This window comes from Pongo pygmaeus, chromosome 14 (assembly GCF_028885625.2).
Source record: "Pongo pygmaeus isolate AG05252 chromosome 14, NHGRI_mPonPyg2-v2.0_pri, whole genome shotgun sequence".
In the NCBI taxonomy this organism is placed as follows: domain Eukaryota; kingdom Metazoa; phylum Chordata; class Mammalia; order Primates; family Hominidae; genus Pongo; species Pongo pygmaeus.
This window is the reverse complement of record NC_072387.2, coordinates 26561265-26585189: the sequence shown is the minus strand read 5'-3', so window position 1 is coordinate 26585189 and position 23925 is coordinate 26561265. Positions and strand designations below refer to the sequence as shown.

Below are 23925 nucleotides of genomic sequence, written 5' to 3'. Positions count from 1 at the left end.
AGCTACTCAGGAGGCTGAGGCCCGAGAATCGCTTGAACCCAGGAGGTGGAGGTTGCAGTGAGCCAAGGTTACGCCACTGTACTCCAGCCTGGGCAAGAGAGTGAGACTTGGTCTCAGAAAGAAAGAAAGAAAAAAAAAAAAAAACAGTAGGCAAACAAAAAATCAGTAAAAATATTGAACATCTAAACAAAACCATTAACACACTATACCTAATTGACATATTACACTGTACCCATCGTGGAACATATATTGTTTAAGAATGCATTTGGGATATTAACAGATTTCAAAAAATTGAAAGCATACAGATTATGTTCCCTATCTAAGAATAAAACTAGAAATCAGTAACACAGAGATAACTAGAAAAATGTATTATGTTTGGAAATTAAGAAATACACTTCTAAATAACCCACAGGTCAAAGAAGAAATACCCATGGAAATTAGAAAATATTTTGAACTGAATCATAATGAAAATGTAATTAGAGGTAAAAAATATGGGAAAAAACATACATATATGTTAATTCTGTAGGAAAACAAATGCCTGAATTGTAGGTGATAACATATAAAGTTGTTAGGTGAACTTTAGACATTGGAAGGTATTTTAATTTGTATACATGTTTCAAGGCTTAAATTCATGCTTGATAAGGTTGGCTCCGGGTCTTAAGAAAAAACTGAAAAGGAAGGATATGGGTCTCCACAACTTCTTCCATAAGAACAAACTGAGGGGAAGACCATTATTTTTTTAACTACTACCTAATGACTAAATCTCGTTTTTGTGTTCTGTTGTTAGCATTGGGCAGCTCCTACACTCTCTTCCCTCATTCATCTTGTACCCTTACCTGCAATGCCCTTTCCTCCTGTATCTCAAGGTCAATCTCAATTCTACATATCCCGTAATATCAACTCTTAATTTATCTTCTAAGCAACCTCTTCTGATTTTCCCAACTAGTGGTAAATAACCTGTCTTTGAAATTCCATAGCAATTTATACTTTTATTATAATTTATTACTTCATGCCTTGTAATATCTAAGTGTGTACATTTAATTTTCCTTCTGAAGATTGTAAGCTCCTTGGGAGCAACCTAGAATTTTGTCCTCTTAAGTGAACCTGTAAGATGTTTCAGATGAAAAGTATAAAACTTTTTCCCATTTAATATAACAAGCAGGATGTGATGAAAATATTGTTCAACAGAGGATCAAATGACCCACAAGCTATCCCAGTTACAGATAACTGTGAGACCTTGGCTTTTCTAGGCTTCAGTTTCCTCATCTATAAAATAAGAATCTCCAAAGTCATTTCTAAAGATCTTTTGAAGGGCCACCTGGCAAAATTATCACCTGTTATGTGATCCTTGAAATCACTTAATTGAAGACAAAGTTCACTGATTTACTAAGTTAGTCAATAAAGATGTATGGAACACTTAAGTAGACAAGGAAAAGAATGATGAATAAGATAATCTGCCTCTTTGAAAAGCTTACAGTCTAATCACTAGCCTAGTGCAAGGACTCAGAGCCTATGGTTTTTCTTCCCATAACGAAGGTAACTTCAAAATTAAAATATGGGTTGTAAAACAATTAAATAAATAAATAAAATATGGGTTTTAGAATGTGTAGTGAAGAATTAACTTTACTCAAAGAGAGGTCTGGCCTCTGTTGTTGGCTCCTAGGAGATGATTTCTACACCCCTGAAACACTGTGCCTGACAGGAGTGTCTTTGTTTGCCCTGGCTTTGGCCAGTGGTCAGTCTATCAATGTGATTCACAACGGGAGCTTTGGGACACATCAGCTTCTGGAGTTACTAGCCCGAACCTCTGGGACTAAAGACTAAAGGTTGGCCTGGTGGGTGGTATGTGATCAAGCCTCAGTAAAAACTCTAAACGCCAAAGTCTAGGGTAGGATTCCCTGGTTGGAAATACTCTTCAAGTACTGTCACACTGTGGTTAGGAAAAGGTACTGCCATGGGTTGCTCCGCAGGGAGAGGATAATCAGAAGCTCTCCATTTGGACCACTCCTAGGCCCTGCTCTATGCATCTCTTCCCTTGGTGGATTTTAGTTTGTATCCTTCCCATGATTAAACTGTAAGTATAGGAGATTTCAGTGAGTTCTTTGAGTCTTCCTAGAGAATTATCAAGCCTGAGGATGGTTCTGGGAACCATGAACTTGCAGTTGGTGTCAGAAGTGGGAGTGGTCTTGTGGAGGACTGACTTTGTCCTCTACCTGTGCAGTGATTTAGCCAAACTCATTGCAAGGAACCACACTAAATGCATTTACCCTAAATGAGATGGGCAAGCTACTCACAATGATTTATTTTTGCTAGATAAGTACATAGGACGGGGGACAGGAGAACATGACAAAGTGAAGGAAGATAATAGCAGAAGGACACTTCATCTAAAGCAAAGGAGTTTGGGCTGGATAGCTCTTTATTACCTGGTGCTGGCCTATGCATTGTAGAATGGTTAGCAGCATCTCTGGCTGCTACCCCCTAGGTGCCAGCAGCACCCACTCAAGTTGTGACAACCGAAAATATCTCTCCAAGCATTGCCAAATGTTCTTGGTGGGGGGGCACAAGTGCCCCCAGCTGAGAGCCACTGCTATATAGTACTAGATAGGTAGGGAGAAGCAGTATTCAAAAAAGGAATATTAGACATACTTAGACATACTTCACTACTTAGTGTCAACCTTGTTTATTTTCAACTACAAACAAAGCTTGGCAGATTTTATGCACTGTGAAAGGCAGATGTCTATGCTTTGTATGACACATACAAAAACCTTAATACTAATACTGAAAAAAACTACTCTAGCAATTCATGTACTCACAGAAAATTGAGTATTAATTAATATTAATACAAGGAAGGATAATCTGTAAATTAAGCCCCAATGTTTTGAGGGATCAATATTTATGCCACTTTAAAAATCAGAAAAGCAAATATTTTTAAAACAATGAATGTTTTAGGTAAACAATATTCTGATGCCTAATAAAAATAATGTTTACAGTTTGAATAATATAAGAAATCATTTGATCTCAAATACTTTAAATTCACTTACTAGATACACTGAAAACTACAAAACATTGATGAATTAAAGAAGATATAAACAAATGGAAAGGCATTCTGTGTTCATAGATTCATAGACTGAAAGACTTAATATTGTTAAGATGTCCATACTACCCAGTGTATTCAATACAATCCTTATCAAATCCTTACTATCCCAATGACATTTTTTTTTTTTTTTTTTACAGAAATAGGGATTCATCCTAGAATTCAAAGGGAATATCAAGGGACCCCAAGTAGCTAAAACAATTGTGAAAAAGAAGAACAAATTTGGAAGGTTCACATTTCCTGATTTTAAAACATATTACAAAGATACACTAATCAAAACAGTGTGGTTACTGGCATAAAGACAAACAGACCAACAGAACAGCATAGAAAGCCCAGAAACAAACCCTTACATATATGGTTAAATGATCTTCAACAATGGTGCCAAGACCATTCAATAGGGAAGGGACGGTCTGTACAGCAAATAGTGTTGGGAGAACTAAATATCCATGTGCAAAATAATGAATTTGGACCTTTATCTTATACCACATATAAAAGTGAACACAAAATGGATTAAAGATCTAAATGTAAGACCTAAAACTACAAAAATGCTAGAAGAAAACATAGGGGAAAAGCTTCATGACATTGTTCTTGGCAATTATTTCTTGAATATGACACCAAAAGCACAAGCAACAAAAGTAAAGATGGACAATTGGGACTATATCAAACTAAAAAACTTTGGTGAATCAAAGGACACAGTGTGAAAAGCAATCTACAAAATGAAAGAAAATATTTGCAAATCATACATCTGATAAGACATTAATATCCAGAATATATAGAGAACTCCTACAACTGAATAACAAAAATGAACAAGTGTTCATTGACAGATGAGTGAATAAACAAAATGTGGTATAAACATACAATGGAATACTATTCAAACTTAAAAAGGAAGGAGATTCTGTCACATGCTACAACATGGATGAACCTTGAGGACATTATACTAAGTGAATAAGCCAGTCACAAAAAGACAAATACTCTGAGACTCCACTTATGTAAGGTATCTAAATTAGTCAAATTCATGGAAATAGAAAGTAGAATGGTAGTTACAGGGGCTTTGGAAGTAGGAGAAAATGGGAAGTTTTTGTTTAATGGATACAGACTTTCAGATATACAAGATGGAAAACTTCTGAAGATCTGTTTCACTACCATCTAAACTTAATGATGGTTATAATCTTTAACACTACAGGAATATACAGGTGAAAATGGTTAATTTGGTAAATTTAATGTTATGTATTTTTTACCACAATTAAAAAAAATTTTTTTTCACTTACTGGAGGTCTTCTGCCATGACTAGTCCTCACAGCTTGCTGAAAAGCTGCATCATTCTCCAATTCCTAAAATGAAAACACAAATTTAACATTCAACACAGAGTAAGAATTGGGGGAAAAATAAGTTTAAACTCTTGTTTGGTACTCAAGAGCCTCTATAATTCTTCTTTTGCCAACTGTTGACATCTAGGTAGGGACGAATGGACTCTTACCTCAAATCTCCCCACTTCACACTACCCAGAATAGCAAACCTCCTTCCTCTCCTAGAATGAGGAGTACTGGTCATGTTAGTCAATTTTATGGACATCTTATTGGCTACAGTTTTAATGAGTGGTATCACAATGCCGGGTTGAAACATCAAGTATACAAGGATGTGGCCTTTCTTCTGTTTCTTTTTTCCTGGTGGCTTGGAACTGAGATTTACATCTCTTTCTTTCTCTCTCCCCATCATCCCCCTGTCTTTCTCCTCTTCTCCCACCCTACCTGATAAAGCCTCAGGATAGAAAAGGCCATATTTTCTACAAGCAGGGGGCACTATCTTTGGTGCCATTTCCATCTGCCCAAATGAAAAGAATTTTTCATTTCACTGGAGAGGTCAAGTCTGAGATGCAGACTGGAGCTAATCTAAGCAAAGCAGGGGTGGGGGGGGGGGGAGCGGCGCTCAACAAGTCCAACCTGCACTGCCATTTGGAAACAACATGTCAGTAGAAATAAAATGTTATTTTGCTTTGCTGATTCCTGAAATGTACTTACATTCCCCTTCAGGAAATTTGAGGAAAAGAACAGTAATCAAGGGCAGGATATAAGGGTTCCTGTGTTTCCTGAACAAAATACCATTTTTATAGTCTCTCAAAAGCACCCAGTCTCACCAACAGCCAATCTTCCAACCATCCTGTATTTCCTACTTCCCCTTCTCTAACACACACTCTGGCTTTAACCCTTCAGACACATTAAATGCAGTTCTCATCCTTGCCTCTGATTTATTTCAATCTACTTCCCACAAAAATACACTTGTCAATTATTTTAAAAATAAACAATACATAAAAAATAAAGTCACTATCAATTAACTTTTTAAAAATTTGAAAATAATCAAAATAAAATGTTTATATTACCAGGATGCTAATACAGTGCTTTTAAAATACAATTTTATTGCATACAAGCCTTCTTCTTTAATTTTTACTTTAAATTATCTTTTTTTTTTTTTTTTTTTTTTTTGAGACAGGGTTTCACTCCAACCTCCAGGCTGGAGTACGGTGGTGCAATCACAGCTCACTGCAGCCTCAACTTCCCGGGCTCTGGTGACTGTCCCACCTCAGTCTCCCCAGGAGCTGGGACTACAGGCACACACTACTACAACCTGCTAATTTTTGTATTTTTTTAGAGACAGGATTTTGCCGTGTTACCCAGGCTGGTCTCAAACTGAGCTCAAGTGATCCACCCCTGAGCCTCCTAAAGGGATTACAGGCATAAGCCACTGTGCCCAGCCTAAATTATCTTTGTAACCTTCCATATCAACTACATAAAATTACACGATTCTCAGTTACCCACAGAAACTAAAGACTTGAATGAAGTATAAATCCAAAGGTAATCTTCAACATAATTTATTATACTTCTACTTTAGCAGATCTTTGGGTAAAAAAATTTCCCTTAAGATTCCTAAATTATTAGTAAAATTTGGTTAATCAGCTCAGTAAATCCTAACTAAATGACAAACTAAAAAGGACAGTTAACAAATTCTCCAATTACAAACACCAAACTTATACAACTTTCGGAACTCTTTGTCACTTTGTTAACAAATTGCATCTTCTATGAATATCTTAAGCCACTGCTGCAAGTAATTCATTTATTTATTGAACTTATTATTATAGTTAAGATCAAAGAAAACCAAGCATAAGCCAAAAATTATTTTTACTTCACTGTCTAATTTATTTTTGGGTCTGATATTCTGAGTATTCACTTCACATTAAATTATGCAGCCACAATGCAACAACCTGGGGAGGTAGGAAGTGTCCCTGGTGCTTTAAAAATGGTAATCTTCAGGCTGGGGCGGTGGCTCACACCTGTAATCCCAGCACTTTGGGAGGCCAAGGTGGGCGGATCACGAGGTCAGGAGATGGAGACCATCCTGGCTAACATGCTGAAACCCCGTCTCTACTAAAAATACAAAAAATTAGCCAGGCGTGGTGGTGGGTGCCTGTAGTCCCAGCTACTAAGGAGGCTGAGGCAGGAGAATGGCGTGAACCTGGGAGGCAGAGCTTGCAGTGAGCAGAGGTCACGCCAATGCACTCCAGCCTGGGCTACAGAGCGAGACTCCATCTCAAAAAAAAAAGAAAAAAAAAAAGATAATCTTCATGATCTATTAATTCCATTTCTGGGACTCTATCCCAGGTAGTGTTTGATCAAAACATAGAAAATTATTTATGCATAAATTTTTTCACTACAATGTTATCTACGACAGCAGAAAACAGGAAAAAATATCCTATCATGAGAAAATACTTCTTTAGTTTTTTTTATTTTTTTTTGAGAGGGAGTCTTGCTCTGTCATGCAATGGCGTGATCTTGGCTCACTGCAACCTCCACCTCCTGGGTTCAAGCTATTCTCCTGCCTCAGCCTTCCAAGCAGCTGAGATTACAGATGCCCACCACCACGGCTGGCTATTTTTTGTAATTTAGTAGAGACAGGACTTCACCATGTTGGTCAGGCTGGTCTTGAACTCCGGACCTCAAATGATCTGCCCACCTCAGCCTCCCAAAGTGCTGGGATTATAGGCGTGAGTCCCCACATCTGGCAGAGAAAATACTTCTAATCACCTATGTATTTTCAATATTATGTAGTCATTAAAGTAATATTTATTTAAATATTTAGTATCATGAGACACTGCTTATGATGTAGTTGAATATAAAAAAGTAAACAGAAAAGTAATTACTAGTTCAATTCCAAACATACTAAAAGAAAATTGTGTACGTATACATGAAGGAAGGACAAAGCAAAAAAATGTTTAAAATGTTGACAGTAGTTATTTCTGAGTGATGGGATTACTAGTTTTTGTTTCCATGATAAGCATTTCTTAATTTTATAATTGGGAGAATGAGGAGGTTTCAATGGTTTTCCTGATTTATACTAAATTCCCTTGAAGGAAAGAACCCAGTCATGGCAGGATTCATCACTGCAGAATAAAGGGCCCTTGGGTCCTGAATAATCAGCAGCAATAACCAGGTAGTATGTACAGTGGGACTTGGGTGAGACTCTGAGATGTACTGGTTTCAGGTGTGACCCAGCACATTCACAGCTGTGGTGGCTACAAAGAGAGACTGCTTCTGTTTGAGATGAGGAGAGGGCAGAGTAAAGGGGACTTTGTCTTGCAACTTAGGTATCAGCTCAGCCACAGTGGGTCAGAGCATCAAGTGGGTTCTTAGGGTTCCTGATTCCAGGCCTTGGCTCTTGGATAGCATTTCTGGACCTACCCTGAGCCAGAGGGACACCCACTGCCTTGAAGGGTGAGTCCCAGGCCTGGCAGAATTCACCAAAACCTGAAGGAATAGCCCTTGGGCCTTAAGTGAACATTAGCGATACCCTGGCAGTACTCTCTGCGGGTCTGCTGTGGTGACAGACACAGGACAGAATCTGCTGCCTGGGGAAAAGGGTGGAAAGAGTGGGAAGGACTTTGTCTTATGGTTTCAGTGCCAGCTCAGTAGCAGAAGAATAGAGCACCAAAGAAATTTCTAAGGATTCTGACTCCAGGCCCTGGCTCCCAAACAGCATCTCTGGACCCGCCCAGGGCCCAGGGGAACTGGTTGACTTAAGGGAAGGATACAAGCCCGGCTGGCTTCACCAAAAGCTGTGGGATACAGTGAAAGCAGTATTAAGAGAGAAGTTTATAGTTATAAGTGTTTACATCAAAAAAGCAAAACTTCAAATAACCTAATGATGCATCTCAAAGAACTAGAAAAGCAAAGCAAACCAAACCCAAAGTTAATAAAAGAAAATAATAAATATCAGAGCACAATAAATGAAAATGAATCAAAGACAACAATACAAAAGATCAACAAAACAAAAAGTTGGTTTTGTGAAAAGATAAAATTGACACACCGTTAGTCAGACTAACTACAAAGAAAGAAAGAAGACCAAAATAAGTAAAATCAGAGATAAAAAAAGGGACATTACAACTGATAACATAGAAATGTGATCCCAGCACTTTGGGAGGCCTAGGCGGGCAGATCTTCTGAGGTCACCAGTTCAAAACCAGCCTAACCAACAGCCTAACCTAACCAGCTCATCTCTACTAAAAATACACCATTAGCTGGGCGTGGTGGTACACGCCTGTAATCCCAGCTACTCGGGAGGCTGAGGCAGGAGAATCGCTTGAACCCGGGAGGCAGAGGTTGCAGTGAGCCAAGAATGCACCATTTCACTCCAGCCTGGGCAACCAGAGCGAGACTCTGTCTCAAACAACAACAACAACACCACCACCACCAGAAATTTGAAGGATCATTAGAGGATACTATGAGCACCTATATACCAATAAATTGAAAACCTAGAAGAAACAGATAAATTCCTAGACATATACAACCTACCAAGATTGAACCATGAAGAAATCCAAAACCCGAACAGACCAATAAGAAGTAACAAGACAGAAAAAAAAAAAAAAAAAAAAAGAAGTAACAAGACTGGGCCAGGTGCGGTGGCTCACACCTGTAATCCCAGCACTTTGGGAGGCCGAGGTGGGTGGATCATGAGGTCAGGAGATCGAGACCATCCTGGCTAACACAGTGAAACTCTGTCTCTACTAAAAAAATAATACAAAAAATTAGCCAGGCATGGTGGCGGGCACTTGTGGTCCCAGCTACTCGGGAGGCTGAGGCAGGAGAATGGCGTAAACCTGGAAGGCAGAGCTTGCAGTGAGCCAAGATTGCACCACTGCACTCCAGCCTGGGCTACAGAGCGAGACTCCATCTGAAAAACAAAAACAAAAACAAAACAAAACGAAACAAAAGGAAGTAACAAGACTGAAGCCATGATAAAAAGTCTCCCAGCAAAGAAAAAGCTCGGCACCTGATGGCTTCACTGCTGAATTTTACCAGACATTTAAAGAAGAACTAACATAAATCCTACTCAAATTACTCCAAAAAACAGACAAAGAGGAAATACTTCCAAACTCATTCTATAAGGCCAGTATTACCGATATCAAAACCTGACAAAGATGCATCAAAGAAAGAAAATTATAGACCAACATCCCTGATGAACATTGATGCAAAAATCCTCAACGAAACACTAGCAAACCAAATTCATCAATACATTAGAAAGATCATTCATCATCACCAAGTGGGATTTAGCCCAGGGATGCAAGGATGGTTCAACTTATGCAAATCAATCAATGTGGTACATCATATCAACAGAATAAAGAACAAAAACCACATGATCATTTCAACTGATGCTGAAAAAGCATAGGTAAAATTCAACATCCCTTCATAAAAACCCTAAAAAAAAACTGTGTATAGAAGAAACATACCTCAACATGAAAAAAGTCATGTAACAGACTCACAACTAATATACTGAATGAAAAAAAACTGAAAGCCTTTCCTTTAAAATCTGGAACATGACAAGGATGACCACTGTCACCACTGTTATTCAACATAGCACTGGAAATTCTAGCTAGTGCAATCAGGCAAGAGAAAGAAATAAAGGGCATCCAAACCAGAAAGGAAGAAGTCAAATTACCCTAGTCTGTAGATGATATGATCTTATATTTGGAAAAACCTAAAGACTCCACCAAAAAAACTATTAGAACTGATAAATTCAGTAAGGTTGCAGGATACAAAATCAACATACAAAAATCAGCAGCATTTCTATATGCCAAAAGTGAACAATCTGGAAAATAAATCAAAAAAGTAATCCCATTTAGAATATCTACGAATAAAATTAAATATCTAGAAATTAACTTAACCAAAGAAGTGAAAATCTCTACAATGAAAACTATAAAACATTGGTGGAAGAAACTGAAGAGGACATAAGAAAATGGAAAGATGTTTCATGTTCATAGATTGGAAAAACCAGTATTGTTAAAATGTCCATACTACCCAAAAGTATTCTACAAATTCAGTGCAATATCTATCAAAATACCAATGTCATTCTTCACAGAAACAGAAGAAAACATCCTAACGTCTATATAGAACTACAGAGACCCAGAATAGCCAAAGCTGTCCTGAGCAAAAAGAACAAAACTGAAAGAATTACATTACCTGACTTCAAATTATACTACAGAGCTATAGTAACCAAAACAGCATGATACTGGCATAAAAATAGACAGACTAATGGAACAGAATAGAGAACCCAGAAACAAATCTAGACATCTACAGTGAACTCATTTTTGACAAAGGTGCCAGAAACATACATTAGGAAAGACAGTCTCTTCAATAAATGGTGCTGAGAAAACTGAATATCCACATGCAGAAGAATGAAACTAGACACTTATCTCTCACCATATGCAAAAATCAAATAAAAATGGATTAAGGACTTAGAAATCTAAGACCTCAAACTACGAAACTACTAAAAGAAAACACTAGGGAAACTCTCCAGGATACTGGACTGGGCAAAGACTTATTGAGTAATACCCTACAAGCACAGGCAATCAAAGGAAAAATGGACAAATGAGATCACATCAAGTTAAAAAGCTTCTGTACAACAAAGGAAACAACGAAGTGAAGAGACAACCCACAGAATGGGAAAAAATATTTATAAACTATCCCTCTGACAAGGGATTAATAACCAGAATATGTAAGGAACTCAAACAACTCTATAGGAAAAAATTTAATAATCTGATTTAAAAATGGGCAAAAGATCTGAATAGATATTTCTAAAAAGAAGACATACAAATGGCAAGCATGTATATGAAAAAAGTGCTCAACATTGACCATCAGAGAAATGGAAATCAAAACTACAATGAGATGTCATCTCATTCCAGTTAAAATGGCTTTTATCCAAAGGACAGGTAATAACAAATGCTAGTGAGAATGTGGAGAAAAGGGAACCCTCATATACTGTTAGTGAGAATGTAAATTAGTACAACCACTATGGAGAACAGTTTAGAGGTTCCTCAAAAAACTAAAAATAGCTCTCCCTCTCCCTCCCCCTCCCCCTCCCCGTCCCCCTCCCCCTCCCTCTCCCCTTTCTTTGGTCTCCCTTTCCCTCTTTTTTCGGTCTCCCTCTGTTGCCGAAGCTGGACTGTACTGCCATGATCCCGGCTCGCTGCAACCCCCCTGCCTCGGGCTCCTGTGACTCTCCTGCCTCGGCCTGCCCAGTGCCTGGGATTGCAGGCGCGCGCCGCCACGCCTGAATGGTTTTTGTATTTTTGGTGGAGACGGGGTTTCGCCCTGTTGACCGGGCTGGTCTCCAGCTCCTGGCCTCGAGTGATCTGCCTGCCTCGGTCTCCCGAGGTGCTGGGATTGCAGACGGAGTCTCGCTCACTCAATGCTCAATGGCGCTCAGGCTGGAGTGCAGTGGCGTGATCTCGGCTCGCTACAACCTCCACCTACCAGCCTCCGCCTTGGCCTCTTAGAGTGCTAGGATTACAGCCTCTGCCCCGCCGCCACTCCGTCTGGGAGGTGAGGAGCACCTCTGCCTGGCCGCCCATCGTCTGGGATGTGAGGAGCCCCTCTGCCCGGCCACCCCGTCTGGGAGGTGAGGAGTGCCTCTGCCCGGCCGCCACTCCGTCTGGGAGGAAGTGAGGAGCACCTCTGCCCGGCCGCCACTCCGTCTGGGAGGTGAGGAGCGCCTCTGCCCGGCCGCCCCGTCTGGGATGTGAGGAGCCCCTCTGCCCAGCCACCCCGTCTGGGAGGTGAGGAGTGCCTCTGCCCGGCCGCCACCCCGTCTGGGAGGAAGTGAGGAGCACCTCTGCCCGGCCGCCCCGTCTGGGAAGTGAGGAGCGCCTCTGCCCGGCCACCCCGTCTGGGAAGTGAGGAGCACCTCTGCCCGGCCGCCCCGTCTGGGAAGTGAGGAGCGCCTCTGCCTGGCTGCCACCCCATCTGGGAGGAAGTGAGGAGCGTCTCTGCCCAGCCGCCCCGTCTGGGAAGTGAGGAGCGCCTCTGCCCCCGGCCGCCCCGTCTGGGAAGTGAGGAGCGCCTCTGCCCGGCCGCCCCCTCTGGGAAGTGAGGAGCGCCTCTGCCCGGCCGCCCCGTCTGGGAGGTGAGGAGCGCCTCTGCCTGGCTGCCACCCCGTCTGGGAGGAAGTGAGGAGCACCTCTGCCGGCCGCCCCATCTGGGAGGTGAGAAGCGTCTCTGCCCGGCCACCCCATCTGGGGGGTGAGGAGCGCCTCTGCCCGGCGGCCCATCTGGGAAGCGAGGAGCGCCTCTGCCCGGCCGCCCTGTCTGGGAGGTGAGGAGCGCCTCTGCCCGGCCGCCCTGTCTGGGAGGTGTACCCAACAGCTCCGAAGAGACAGCGACCATCGGGAGCGGGCCATGAGGTCGATGGCGGTTTTGTTGAAAAGAAGGGGGGGAAGTGTGGGGAAAGGAAGGAGAGATCGGATTGTTGCTGTGTCTGTGTAGAAAAAGGTGGGCATAGGAGACTCCATTTTGTTCTGACTAGGAGAAATTCTTCTGCCTTGGGATGCTGTTGATCTATGGCCTTTCCCCCAGCCCCGTGCTCTCTGAAACATGTGCTGTGTCAACTCAGGGTTAAATGGATTAAGGGCGGTGCAAGATGTGCCTTGTTAAACAGATGCTTGAAGGCAGCATGCTCTTTAAGAGTCATCACCACTCCCTAATCTCAAGTACCCAGGGACACAAACACTGTGGAAGGCCGCAGGGACCTCTGCCTAGGAAAACCAGAGACCTTTGTTCATGTGTGTATCTCCTGACCTTCTCTCCACTATTATCCTATGACCCTCCCATATCCCCCTCTCCGAGAAACACCCAAGAATGATCAATAAATACTTCATAAATAAAAACAAACAAACAGAAAAAGAAGCATTCTCCAGAGGTCCAACTACTCCAAACGAGACACACTCCCTCTTCCTCACACCACTCTCAGTGGAATGAAGAGAGGGTCTCAGAACTCAGCAGGGTCCTGGGAAGCTCCCAGAATGAGCTGTCTCCATTTCTGGAGGATTCTGGCTTCTAGCACACTACCATGCTTTTTGGCATGACTTCAGCCACGATTCTCACTAATTTCCATATCTAATGATCCTCAAATCCCGTCTGTTACTTTATCTCCCTTCCATCCAATGATATTTTCTTCCACCTGCTTGAATCACCCATTTCTCTGGTCAAAATCTTCATTTTGTTTTCATTATCAATAGCTACAACTTCATGCACCTCACTCTTCGATGACCAACCCCACTCCTTTTCTACAGTTCCCCAACTCTAATGACTCTTCAGCCCTACCGGGCCCCGCATTCCATTCTGCCAACACCTCTTTCTTGTCCCCATTGCCCTCATGCCCCTGGTCCATCCCTGGATGATCTTTCCCTTGAACACCCACTCAACTCTTTTCTCTTCTCACAATCTATCATATATTCCACTGGCAAAAGAAAAAAAATCCATCCCCAGCCAAATTCAGTGCTTAGTCCTCAGGCTGAACTCAGCCCTCCCGCTCTCCCACCCCTCAAGAGCATCATCCAGCAACTGTCCTCTCTTTTCCCCTCTATTGGTTCATTCCTATCAGCATGTTATTATCTGCCACCTTAAAAAACACAACCTGTTCCTGCCATAAGTACAAAACCCCAAATGCAATCAAGAACAGACATCAGACAACCCCAAAATTGAGAGATATTCTACAAAATAAGTGATCTATTCAAAAATCATGATGAAATAAAAACAAAGAAAGACCATTCCAGAACAAAGGAAACTAAAGACAGGACAACTGAATGCAATACATGATCCAAGATTTTCTTTTGCTGTTAAGGATATTATTAGAACAATTGGCAAATCTGGAAAAAATCTATAGGTTAAATAATTCTACTGTATTCGTGTTAATTTTCTCATTCTAATAATTGTACTGTGGTTATGTTCAAGAATGACCTTGGTTTTCAGAAGTACACAATGAAGTACAGTCAGCCTTTCGTATCTGTGTGTTAGGCATCCTTGGATTCAATAAACCATCGATTGAAAAAAAAAAACTAAAAATAGATCTATCATATGATCAAACAATCCCACTGCTAGGAATATACTCAAAAGAAAAGAAATCAGTATGTACCAGGCCATTCTTGCATTGCTATTAGGTTGGCGCAAAAGTAATTGCAGTTTTGCAATTAAAATGGCAAAAACTGCAGTTACTTTTGCACCAAAGAATGCCTGAGATTGGGTAATTTATAAAGAAAAGAGGTTTGATTGGCTCATCGTTCTGCAGGCTGTACAAGCATGACATCAGTATCTGCTCAGTTTCTGGGGAGGCCTCAGGGAGCTTTCACTCATGACAGAAGGCAAAATGGGAACAGTCACATCACATGGGGTGAGGATGGCACCAAGAAAATAATGCTAAACCATTCATGAGAAATCCACTCTCATGATCCTATCACCTCCCACCAGGTCTCACCTCCAATGCTGGGTATTACAATTCAACATGAGATGTGGGTGGGGATAAATCCACAAACTATATAACAGTATATCAAAAAGACATCTGCACTCCCATGTTTGCTGCAGCAGTATTCACAATAGCCAAGATTTGGAAGCAACCTAAGAGTCTGTCAACAGACAAATGGATAAAGAAAATGTACATATATGCAATGGAAAACTAGCCATAAAAAAGAATGAGATCCTGTCATTTGCAATAACGTGGATGGAACTGGAGGCCATTCTATTAAGTGAAATAAGCCAGGCACAGAAAGACAAACATCACATGTTTTCGCTTATTTCTGGGATCTAAAAATTAAAACAACTGAACTCAAGGAGATAGAGAATAGAAGGACGATTACCAGAGACTGGTAAGGGTAGTGGCAGGAGAGGGGGTAGGAATGGTTAATAAGTACACACACACACCAAAAAAAAAAACAGAAAGAAAGCATAAGATCTAGTATTTGATAGCAAATGGGGTGACTATAGTCAATAATTTAATTGTACATTTAAAAATAACTAAAAGAATATAATCGGATTGTTTCAAACACAAAGGATAAATGCTTGATGTAACAGAAACCCTATTTACCCTTATGTGATTATTACACATCGTATGCCTGTATCAAAATATCCCGTATTCCCCATAAATATATGCACCTACTATGTACTCACAAAAATTTAAAAAAAAAAAAAAAGACATTTCAACTTTAGAATTTTTTTTAAAACCCTAATTTTAAATACCTTCAGGTGATCTAAGTCTTTTACACATTTGGATAGCTAGTGCTGAAGAATACAAGTATATATAATTCACCTGAATTCATTTTTGTAAACTGTCTCATGATCTTTCCTTCTGCTGCAATTATTATTTTTGGTTGAAGTCAGTAGAGTCTTCTGTAATAGCACTTTTCTAGGTTTTTGAATCAGCTTATTTAATCTAAAGCATAATAAAGTAGAACTCTCAAATCTACAGTCTTCATAAACCAGCTGGTTAACCAAGACCAATGTAAAAAACAACTAGCTTTTGTTACCTCGATATCATAGATTGGATTGTAGTCATTATAGCCGGAATAAAGATCATCTTCATCTGTCTCTGGAGCCAGGTGCACATTTTGCATCATTTGTACCTAGGAAAAACTGGCAGTGTAAATATGTTCTTGGTATAAGAAATATTTTTTTTTTTGAGATATGTCTTGCTCTGTTGCCCAGGCTGGAATGCAGTAGCACAATCACAGCTCACTATAGCCTTGATCTCTCTGGCACAAGTGATCCTCCCACCTCAGCCTCCCTGGTACTACAGGCTTGCACCACCACACCCAACTAAGTTTGAAATTTTTTGTAAAGATGGGATCTCCCTATGTTGCCCAGGCTGGACTCAATTTCTTGAGCTCAAGTGATCCTCTCACTTTGGCCTCCCAAAATGCTGGGATTACCAGCATGAGCCACCATGCCAGGCCAGAAATAATTCTTAATTCCAATCAAGTATAACTATTTAATGACATTTCTGGTCAAATTTATCTATATATATTTTCATGGCTTCAATTTTTTTCACATCAAATTCCCAAAACTAGATGTCAAAACATTAAGTTATTGCCCTCATTTTACATTTATTTCACAACTATGACACTGAAAGAACAGTGACAGGCACTAGAGGGGGTACAATTGATTGTCCTGATTTTCATGGAGCTTAGTATCAAGTGCAGAAGAAAGATATGCAACAGTCAATTAAAATGCAAGGCAGAAACCACCACATACCCATCAGAATGTGTAAAATTAAAAAGACCAACAACACATAATGTCAGCAAAGATGTGGAGCAACCAGAGTATTCACACATTGCTGATGGGAGTGTAAAATGATACGCTTTGGGAGAAAAGTCTTGCAGTTTCATAAAATTAACATGTACCTTTTTATCACCCAGCAATTCCACTCAAAAATATTTACTCAAGAGGAATGAAAACATATGTCTACAAAAAGATTTGTATAAGAATGTTCATAGCAGCTGTCGACCTAAAGAAAGGAATTGAGGCATAAAATACAATTCTAAAAAGTTTACTTGAGCCAAAATGAGGATGGCTGCCTGCCCAGAACACTCAGACTTCATGTAACCTTGGACAGGTGCTCCATTTGGCCTTTGTTTCAAGCAGATCTTTAAAGGCAAAAAAGTGGGGCAGGGAGTGGGCTGATACAAAGCTGTCTGTCAGAAATTCTCACTGGTTTACAAAAATAATGTTGATTAGTGATTGGCTACATTGTATGGGTTATAGTATCCAGACTGTGACATTGTTAGATTAATTTATAGCTACTTGTGGCAATAGCAAGCAAGTTTCAAGACATGATTACTTAGCCCAAGAAGGTAAAGGAGATGTGACTGCTGTTTCACTCCCACGCCTCTCTGGACCTGGTAATTTAGAGGAGACTCTCATTCTTCAAATTAAACCTTTCTTTTCTTTGCCACAAATTAAACCTTTTTTTCTTTGTCACAGCTTTATTCATAATACTGAAAAATCAGAAACAAACCAGATACCCATCAGTGAAATGGACAAGCAAAATTTGGCATATTTATGCAATGAAGTACTATCCAGCAATAAAAAAGAATCCCAATTATGCTGAGTGAAAGAAGCCTTACATAAAGCGTACATTATGCACTGTTTCCTTTATATGAAGTTCTCAAACAGGCAAAGCTAATTTGCAGTAGAAAACCATCAGAACTGAGGTCGCTTCTTGGGGATGGGGGATAGGGATTGAATGGAAAGGGACAGGAGAGAATTTTCTGGGGTGATGATAAATGTTCTATATCTTGGCAGGGGTTTGAGGCGCACAAGTGTATGCATTTGTGAAAATTCAGCAAATGTACACTGAGATTTCTGCTTTGTAAATTTTATCTCAAAAGTAAGAACTATAAACAAATATTGAACTGTATAATTGATATGCATGCTGGTATTTCAGGGAACATGTAATAGCTGTAATTTAGCTTATACATAAAATAAGACAGCTTAGGCTGGGCACCGTAGCTCGTGCCTGTAATTCCAGCACTTTGGAAGGCCAAGACGGGTGGATTACTTGAGGTCAGGAGTTTGAGACCAGCTTGGTCAACATGGTGAAACCCCATCGCTACTAAAAATACAAAAACTAGCAGGGCATGGTGGTGCACATCTGTAATTCCAGCTACTCGGGAGGCTGAGGCACGAGAATCGCTTGAACCCAGGAAGCAGAGGTTGCAGTGAGCTGAGATCATGCCACTGCACTCCAACCTGGGTGACAGAGCGAGACTCTGTCTCTAAAAAAAAAAGATGGCTTGATAGATGGATTGAGAGATAGGTAAATGGATAAGTACATGATAAAGCAGCTATAGAAAAAGGTTAACGGTGGAATCTAGGTAGCAGGAGTAACATTCAACATAAAATTCTTTAAACCTTGCTGCATGTTTGAAAATTTTCATAATGAAATGTTGAGGGAAAAAATGCAAGACAGAAAAAAAAGATACCAAAGCAAAGTGAAACAGAAGAGTGAAAGCTGATCATACAAATTGAGTCATTCTTGTCATACCCAACTAAAACAGAGTCAAGAAGCTGGGGTGTGTTGGTGGGGAGGCACTCAGGACCCATAACATTGCTTGAAGAATGGAATTCTCTGCAAGTCTGGCTGCTGAAACTGGCTGCTAAAACCTGAGGCCAATTTTATTTATAGCTGCTGAGATAACTTGCTGCAAATATAGGACTAATTCTGCCCATCACAGCTACCCACCAATTAGAACTTGCCAGCTTCCCAGAACCTCACTAGTTCCAGTGAACTTTCTCAAAGAGCACTACATAACACTTCTCCTTTTGATAAACCTCCAACCTTCTCTTTGTTCTTTGGACATACCAAAGACCACCTGGTCCTCAAACTGCAATTCTTTCTTCCCAAATAAAAATGTAAAATTTCAAGATTCATCTCTACATTTTGACTTGGACAAAAGCATGGGAGAAATGAAATTACCATATAGATATACTGTAAATCTAATAATTACTAAAGAATCTGGCAAGGATTCCTGGAAGTATCATTCAAATCAAGTCAATATTTTAGGCAATTTGAGGGGTGGGAGGTGGAGGACGGCTAATTACCCAAGAAATGTAGTATTGCTAGCATTCAAGAAATGTATTTTCTTTAAAGCAAATACATATTTTCTTAAGGCCTGTACATTTTAAGTGCACCAGCAAATTCCTAAGAAATTTTCAGCTTAGGCTGGGCGCAGTGGCTCACGCCTATAATCCCAGCACTTTGGGAGGCCGAGGCGGGCAGATCATGAGGTCAGGAAATCGAGACCATCCTGGCTAATATGGTGAAACCCCGTCTCTACTAAAAATACAAAAAAATTAGCCGGGCATGATGGCAAGCACCTGTAATCCCAGGTACTCAGGAGGCTGAGGCAGGAGAATGGCCTGAACCTGGGAGGCGGAGGTTGCAGTGGGCCAAGATTGCGCCACCATACTCCTGCCTGGGTGACACAGCCAGACTCTGTCTCAAAAAATAAATAAATAAATAATAAAAATAACTAAAAATAAAAATAAAAAAATAAAAAATAAATTTTCAGCTTCATCTTTTTCTCAGCATAATACCACATATATGTGGCTTCTCATAACCTTTAAAAATTATTTATATATTTTAAATACTAACAAAGTTATTAGTTTTTGCACTATAATTAGTATAGCATACAATTTAACGTTTCAAGGTGCATAATTCAGTGGTTTTTAGTATATTCACAAGGTTGTGCAACCATCTTCAGTATGTAATTCCAGAACATTTTCATCATCCCATAAAGAAATATGGGGCCTGTTAGCAGCTCTCCATGCCTCCCTTCCCTTTCCCCAGTCCCTGGCAACCATTAATCTATTTTCTGTCTCTATAGATTTGCCAATTCTGGACATTTCATATTAAGGAAATTACACAATATGTAGCCTTTTGTGTCTGGTCTCTAACTTAGCATAATGCTTCCAAGGTTCATCCACGCAGTAGTATGTATCAATATTTCATTACTTTTTATGGCCAAATAATACATTTGCAACATTTTGCTTATCCATTCATTAGTTAATGGACGTTTGAATTGTTTCCACTTTTTGACTTTTATGAATAACATCACTATGTATGTGTGTGTACAAGTTTTAGCATGCATATGTATGTCCAATTCTATTGGGAATACATCTAGGAAAGGAATTGCTGGATCATATAGAAACTCTATGTTTAACTTTTGGAGGAACAGCTAGACTGTTTTCCAAAGTGGCTGCACTATTTTACATCCCACCTGCAATGCATGAAGTTTCCAATTTATCCATGTCCTAGCCAACACTTGTTACTGTTCCTGTTTTTGATTATAGCAATTCTAGTGAGTATGAAATGGTATCTCATTGTAGTATTGACTTGCATCCCCCTGATGACTAATGATGTTGAGTATCTTTTCATCTGCTTATTATCCATTTCTATATCTCTTTGGAGAAATGTCTGTTCAGATCTTTTGCTCATTTTTTTTTTTTGAGACGGAATCTCGCTCTGTCGCCTAGGCTAGAGGGCAGTGGTATGGCTCACTGCAAGCTCCACCTCCCGGTTTCACGTCATTCTCCTGCCTCAGCCTCCCGAGTAGCTGGGACTACAGGCGCCCACCACCAAGCCCGGCTAATTTTTCGTGTGTGTGTGTGTGTGTGTGTGTGTGTGTGTGTGTATTTTTTGTAGAGACGGGGTTTCACCGTGTTAGCCGGTATGGTCTCGATCTCCTGACCTTGTGATCCGCCCACCTCGGCCTCCCAAAGTGCTGGGATAACAGGCGTGAGCCACTGCGCCCGGCCTGCTCATTCCTAAAAATCGGGTTATCACATGAATTACAAGGATCCTGTATATATTCCTGATACTAAACATTATATAAATGATTTACAAATACTTTCTTCCATTCTGTACCTCATCGTTCTACATTCTTTGTACTATCCTTTGAAGCACAAAAGTTTTAAATTTTTTTTTTTTTTTTTGAGACAGAGTCTCGCTCTGTCACCCAGGCTGGAGTGCAGTGGCGCCATCTCGGCTCACTTCAAGCTCCGCCTCCCGGGTTCACGCCATTCTCCTGCCTCAGCCTCTCCAGCAGCTGGGACTACAGGCGCCCGCCACCACGCCCGGCTAATTTTTTGTATTTTTAGTAGAGACAGGGTTTCACCGTGTTAGCCAGGATGGTCTCGATCTCCTGACCTCGTGATCTGCCCGCCTCAGCCTCCCAAAGTGCTGGGATTACAGGCGTGAGCCACCGTGCCTGGCCAAAAGTTTTAAATTTTGATGATATACAATTTATTTTTTCTTTGGTTGCATGTACTTTTGGTATCATACCTAAGAAAGAGCTGCCTAATCTAAGGTCAAGCATATTTATACCTATGCTTTTTTTCTAACAGTTTTAGCTCCTATATTTACGTCATTGATCCGTTTTGAGTTAATTTCTCATTATTTTTTGAAGATGAAAATTAACTACTATGAGGGCAAATGTCACCCACATAGAAATGGTCATTCCAAAACAGCTTCAAAAGGTATTAAAAGGGCCGCGCGTCGTGGCTCACGCCTGTAATCCCAGCACTTTGGGAGGCCGAGGCGGGCAGATCACGAGGTCAGGAGATCGAGACCATCCTGGCTAACACGGTGAACCCTGTCTCTATTAAAAATACAAAAAATTAGCTGGGCATGGTGGCGGGCACCAGTAGTCCCAGCTCCTCGGGAGGCTGAGGCAGGAGAATGGCGTGAACCCGGGAGGCGGAGCTTGCAGTAAGCCGAGATCGCGCCACTGCACTCCAGCCTCTGGGCAACAGAGCGCAACTCCGTCTCAAAAAAAAAAAAAAAAAAAAAAAAAAAGAAGGTATTAAAAGTCACTGGTAAAAGATATATAAAATATATTTAATTAAAAGCTTTAGCTCAGATAATACTAAACCAGTGGTTCTCAAACCCAAGTGATGCTGAGGCTACTGGTCTGGGGACCACTTTGAGAACCACTATTCTGAACCATCATTTCGGATTATGAACCCTATTTAAGTCAGCTTAGTTGACACATAAGTTACAGAAGGAAGCAACTTTTAGAATGAGAAATCCTTTCTGCTAGGTTGCAACCAGATTTTTAAAGGGTTTGACTTGAGACTTTAGTTGAATAGACATCTTGTGGAACATACAAATATTAAAAGATGTGGAAAGTGAGGCCAGGAAAGGTGAAGAGAATCAAGCATGGCTAATGGCTATGGGTGGCAGAACAACTGTTGTTATACAACCCACGGTTTCTGGATTCTCCGGGCTATTTCCAAAGCAGCTTATACACGTAACAAACCTTCCATGTTGAAATAATCTGGGGATGATGCCACCTACGTTTAATATAAATTAAATGCTAGCAAAGCCTTTTTTTTTTTTTTAAGTGAAAGGTATGTTTTTTAATACTCTTCTACTGACTATGAACAGTCTACTTCAAGCTTTTCCAACCCCGGCCCGCACGTGGCACAGGACGGCTTTGAATGTGGCCCAACACAAATTCGTAAAGTTTCTGAAAGCATTATGAGTTTTTTTTTGCGATTTTTTTAAAGCTCATCAGCTACCTTAGTGTTTGTGTATTTCATATGTGGCCCAAGACAATTCTTCCGATGTGGCCCAGGGAAGCCAAAGATCGGACACCCTTGGTCTATTTCCAAGAAGCCTACTGCAGTTTCTCAAAAAAACAAAACAAAACAAAACTCACAACCAGAAAATCGGACTAGTAAAAGTGTAATTTTAGGCTTAGAAAGAATCTTGAGACAAGAGTACTTCACGTTTTTGGAATGTTTCCATCTTTGTGAGGCTAAGTACGCGCTTTCTGCATTCTGCTGTGTACTTTTATCTTCATTCCTGATTCAACTTTCATCAGGCAATTTCAAGTGCTTTACCTAACAAGAAAATTAAAGGGCGATATGCACCGTCTCTGCTGTGCGATTCCAGAGCTGGCGCAGTCATCTAACTGGGTTTTGAGTTTCCCTGTCAGGCGTGACTGGGACTTGGGACAGGCATCGCCAAGCGGTCAGCGACGCCCGTCCCAGTTCAGAGGAGCAAGAAAAGCCTGTGAGGTGGGGACACCGACGTGAGAAACAACGCCCGCGTTTCTGAGTGGACAACTCAGGAGCCTGAGGGAGAAAAGCAGGGGCAGGCCGAGTCCATTTGGGGCCCCGCCTCAGACCGCCCCGGGGCCGGTAGGGGAGGGCAAGAGACGGGCGAAGAGGCCCTCGGCGGGGCGCGGCACACAGGACGCCACAGGGGCACGGCTGCCAGGGGCCCTGAAGCACTAGGCCCCAGCGCCCTTCTCCTACCTCACGCTGAGGGAAGCGGGCGACAGTTAGTCGGGCCCAGGGACGACGCGGCGGTTGGCCAAAGCACGACGCTGAGCCGTTGCCAAGCGCGGAATCCAAGGAAGCCGCTCCCACAGTCCTCCGCGCGGGGGCGGGCGGGGCCGGAAGCGCGGGGGCGGGAGGGAGCGCGGCGGGAAGAGGGTGGTGCGGGAGGCCTGGGGAAGTGGGTGGGGGCGGAGAACGGCGGGTCAGAGAGAAGGAAGCCGGGTACCCCGCAGCGGAAGGGAGTGGCGGTGGGCGGAGGGTGTTGAGGGGAGGGTGCCAGCGGCTTGAGGGAAGCCGGGCGATGCGGGGAGAACGGGGGAGGAGAGGGCAGGGAGGCCGGGGCCTCCCGTGGAGCGGAACCGGGGGGTTGGGAGGCTGGGGGCGGCCTGTGTGAAGGGGGCGGGGAGGGAAAGGCTCGCGGCCAGTAGCTGCAGGAGGGAGGAGGGCCTAGAGGGGCTCCGGGCTGGCGGCCTCTGTGAGGAAGGGGAAGGATATGGAACCAAGATCCTTTAAATCCTGATGAACTCATCCGTAAAGCAGATGCCCAAAGGATGATAGTAAGTTTACTGTGAGATAGCTCCCGGAGCCGCAGCACGAGCCTTGTGAACCTTGGAAGCCCATTTTCCGCGCAGTCACTAACTCGCTTAGTCACCCTGTGTGAAAGTTATTCTGGGA

The 23925-nt window shown here is 41.6% G+C and overlaps 2 protein-coding genes across 38 annotated transcripts in view; one reads left to right on the top strand and one right to left on the bottom strand.

Annotated features, from left to right (window-relative positions):
• Positions 1-4360, top strand: part of EEF1AKMT1 (EEF1A lysine methyltransferase 1) — a 208275-nt gene extending 203915 nt beyond the window's left edge. Inside the window, exon 6 of the mRNA XM_063650599.1 lies at positions 3235-4360. Within this exon, the coding sequence (XP_063506669.1) occupies positions 3235-3290 (56 nt within the window). The 3' untranslated portion in view covers positions 3291-4360. The remainder of the gene's footprint in view (positions 1-3234) is intronic.
• IFT88 (intraflagellar transport 88) overlaps positions 1-23627 on the bottom strand; it is a 133856-nt gene extending 110229 nt beyond the window's left edge. For 4 of the 37 annotated variants that reach the window (XM_063650575.1, XM_063650576.1, XM_063650573.1 and 1 more), the window contains exons 1-3: positions 23227-23454; positions 15933-16028; positions 4363-4425 (exon numbers count right to left, since the gene is read on the bottom strand). In XM_063650575.1, coding sequence (XP_063506645.1) covers positions 4363-4425; positions 15933-16022 — 153 coding nt within the window. In that variant the 5' untranslated portion in view covers positions 16023-16028; positions 23227-23454. Of the gene's footprint in view, positions 1-4362; positions 4426-15932; positions 16039-20622; positions 20726-22485; positions 22596-22690; positions 22810-23226 lie in introns of those variants that run through there. The other 33 variants (XR_010123480.1, XM_063650582.1, XM_054447259.2 and 30 more) reach the window with 22 other exon arrangements.
• Between the last annotated feature and the right edge of the window lie 298 nt (positions 23628-23925).